Source organism: Pinus tabuliformis, chromosome 5_2 (genome assembly GCF_031772625.1).
Source record: "Pinus tabuliformis cultivar Carrire ecotype Pingquan chromosome 5_2, CPIR1, whole genome shotgun sequence".
NCBI lineage: Eukaryota > Viridiplantae > Streptophyta > Pinopsida > Pinales > Pinaceae > Pinus > Pinus tabuliformis.
In genome coordinates, this window is record NC_142306.1 from 797467725 (window position 1) to 797471312 (window position 3588).

The 3588-nt window shown below is 40.8% G+C and overlaps 1 protein-coding gene across 1 annotated transcript; it reads left to right on the forward strand.

Annotated features, from left to right (window-relative positions):
* Window positions 1–209: 209 nt before the first annotated feature.
* On the forward strand, window positions 210–2486 carry LOC149161722 (putative disease resistance protein At1g61190). The gene has a single exon (XM_089434978.1). It carries the CDS (start codon window positions 210–212, stop codon window positions 2484–2486), a length of 2277 nt encoding a protein of 758 aa, XP_089291104.1.
* The last annotated feature ends 1102 nt before the right edge of the window (window positions 2487–3588 follow it).

Consider the following 3588-nt stretch of genomic DNA (forward strand, 5'->3'; position numbering starts at 1 on the left):
CAGATATGCTTCCAGCTGTTGAGTACGAATGGACCACAACCAGAAAATAAATTAACACTCATGCTTGCCTACTTAGTGGTGGATGGATTCAGCGCCTCAGCACAATTTCAGCGAAGAGAAATCCTAATCTTGCCGGTGATTTTGCAGTGGAAAGAGAATTCTTAAACTTCAAGCATTTGATGTGAAGACTTCTCACTGTGGTGAAGGAAATGGCGTGGTGCTTGGATATTGGAACTGGGGCTGCAGGCAATGTTGTAGGCAATGGTGTAGGCAGCCTTTTCAAAAGGGTTGTTGAAGAGGTGAAATTGGTCATTTATTTGCCTCAAGCGATCAGCGACATGGAAGGCGAAGTTCAGCGTCTGATCGATCTAATGAATGAGATAAATGTGGAGCTCGCTCGAGTAAACATGAACCCTAAAAGTATAGTGAAGGGTTGGCTGGATAGGGCGGGCGAGGCCATAGAAAGATCAGGATCTATTGGCAGTTATTATGAGCAACACAAAACCTGTCTCACTTGGTGTCCTAACTGCGTCTGCCGCTACAGAATCGGCAGACGTATCAGAGACTGGAAATCAAGTGTTGCTGAACTCCATTTACAGAGGCAATCTGATTTTCCTCCAGCCGGGGAATACGGGGACCCTACTCCGCGCACCCAGGTACTAGTTCAAAACCCCGAATCTGGTTCTGGTATTGTTGTAGACACAAGGAGATCTACACAGATGGAACTTGTGGAGAGATGGTTAACGGATGAAGATAGCAGCATTCGAAGAATTGGTATACAAGGTATGGGGGGTGTTGGTAAGTCGTCGCTGCTTGACGCCATCAACGACAGCCACCGTGTAAGGGATTCATTTGAGCTCATCCTCAAGGTATCTGTTTCCAGAAACCCTATCCAAGATATGCAGAATTCCATTGCTGATAGATTGGGATTCGAAGGTTTTAAAGACAATTCCAATTTCGAAGTGCGAAAAGAAAAGCTGCGCTCTTCTTTAAAGAATAAAAAATATCTCATTTTGCTCGATGACATGTGGTTGGAAGGTATGTCGACAATTGATGAGCTTCAAGATCTGGGAGTGTCATTGAATGACACAGCTTTTAAAATTTTGCTCACCACTCGGGATAAACAAGTGTGTGCAAGAATGAAGGTGCAAGAGATTATAACTGTGGAACCGCTGTTGGAAGAAGAGGGTTGGCAGCTGTTTCGTAGCCGAGCATTTGAGAATGGAAATGTTCCACATGAAATAGAGGAAGTTGCCAGGGACATTGCAAAGGAGTGCAAGGGGTTGCCGCTCGCCTTAATTGTAGTCGCTGCTACCATGGCACACCATACTGAACTATATGAATGGGAAAATGCTTTAACTTACATGAAAAACGTAGATGAGACGTTTTATGACCTGCACGCTGGAGTGGACCAAAGGCTCTTTCATCGTCTTCAATGGAGTTACGATGTTTTGAAACCAGATAATTTGAAAATCTGTTTTCTTTATTTTGCCGCTTATCCCGAAGACAAAGTAATCTATTGTGAAGACATCATAGACTCGTGGATCGCAGAAGGTTTGGTGAGAGGAAGTGGAGACAGCTATTTGCATGACAAGGGGCACGAGTATATCAAACACCTACTGGATCGTTCTCTGATCGAGCTGGTAGAGAATGATGGTGTGGGAAGGAATTTCTCTGTTAAAATACACGATGTGCTTCGTGATGTGGCGATTCGCATCGCGGAGAAGGAACAGAGGTGTCATTTCAAAGCCGGGGTAGGCGTGAGCCATTTCCCCTCTCAGGAAGACTTGGAAGGCTGTACAAGAATGTCGTTGATGAGGAATGCTCTACACTCCCTGCCCACAACCTTCGCGTGTTCGTCCCTCACAGTTTTGCTGTTGAGCGAGAATCCCGGTATTACAGAAGTTCCTGAAAGCTTGCTCTCTCAGTTGCCCTCACTGAGGGTCCTCGATCTTAGTCAGACTGGCATAACGTCTCTGCCGCCTTCTATAGGAAATCTGAAATATCTTGCCTGCCTCAATTTATGTCGATGCCAGCACATCTGTGAATTGCCGGAATCCATTGGCGACCTGAAGGAGCTCCAATTCTTGAATCTTTCCGAGTGTCCTCAATTACGGTGCCTTCCGGAGAGTATAAGTGAACTCACATGTTTGAGGGCCCTTGACATAAGCCATTGCAAGAATTTGGAGCATCTTCCCCGTGGGATCTCGAAATTGGTTTCACTAGAAAGATTGGCGACGTGGGCGAGCGCGTTTAAATTAAGTTTTGACGACGAGGTAAATGAAGAAAGAAAGCATGGTTGCTTAAAGGACCTGCAATGTTTGAGCAGGCTCAGGGTTTTCAGTGCAGATATAAGATCGCCAGTTAAGGAGGGGGTCATGGGAAATTGGTCACAGATGAGGGATCTAAATCTGGATTTTGAGCAAGTTGTTGGTCAACATGACTGCCGAGTTGGGTTATTCAATTCCGAAAGCTCTCAAACCTAAGGCTATTTCAATGTAACCGGTTGAAAGAGCTCCCCTCAGAGTTGCCATTTTTGAGAGCACTAAAGATACATGGATGCCCTAAGTTGGAGCAGTTGGAGTTGGGAATAGGTTTTCCAAAGCTACAGCAGGTGACACTTGAGCATTTAAAGTCGTTTGAGAGTGTGGGGGTGGGGGTGGGGATGGGGGTGGGGGCAGTGGGCGCAGCAAGTGGAAGTGGAGGGTTGGGAGGGGTGGCGTCACCGTTACCCCCAATGCTCAAGTCTTTACAGGTGGAGGAATGTGACCAATTGAAGAGATTGCGTGGGGGATGGGATAAGTTAAATCATCTGGAGAAAATAGGAGGTTCCAGAGAATGGTGGGATGCAATCCAATGCGATGATCCCAACATTAAGACATCACTCGAAAGTAAATACAGGGAGTGGTAATCGGGGGCATGAAATTAAAGGAGCAATACCATGGGAGTAGGATCCCAATATTAAGCCGTCACTGGAAAGCAAATTCAAGATTCGTTTTTATAGATGGCTGATGTTGTAAATTACTATAACACATTCTTTTATTTATTTACTTGTTTTAAAATTTAAAATAATATAGATATATTTTTGAATGGTTTTTAATTGTTTTATGCATATTGAGTAATATTTTTCATATTAAATTTTATTACGGTATGACCATAGAATTTTGATAATTTATTAAATAATTTTATATTTGGTTTAACTTTATGATCAAAGAATTTTGATAATATTTTTAAATTAAAAATTTAATACCGGAAAAAATATACATATAATATTATAAGTTAAATATTAATTAGATTAGTCTATATCCATCTGAAATTTAAATTTACCAAACTTTTGGAATAATTTAATTCTAATTATTTTTTAATTTTAATTATATATAATTAAAATATATAATTATTGTTTTTTATTTTTTTTAATGTTAATATTGACTTTAAGACAATATAACAATACATTACATGCTTTACATAACTAGAATTTTCCAATTTCTTTATCATACTGAATTATAAAGCAATTCTATGCTCCTAATAAATTTAATATAAAAATTATAACCATATATGTTGTAAATTAAAAAATTGTTAAATATATTT

Excerpts from the sequence above, each read along its gene's own strand:
- LOC149161722 (XM_089434978.1), top strand. The coding sequence starts at position 210 with ATGGCGTGGTGCTTGGATATTGGAACTGGGGCTGCAGGCAATGTTGTA.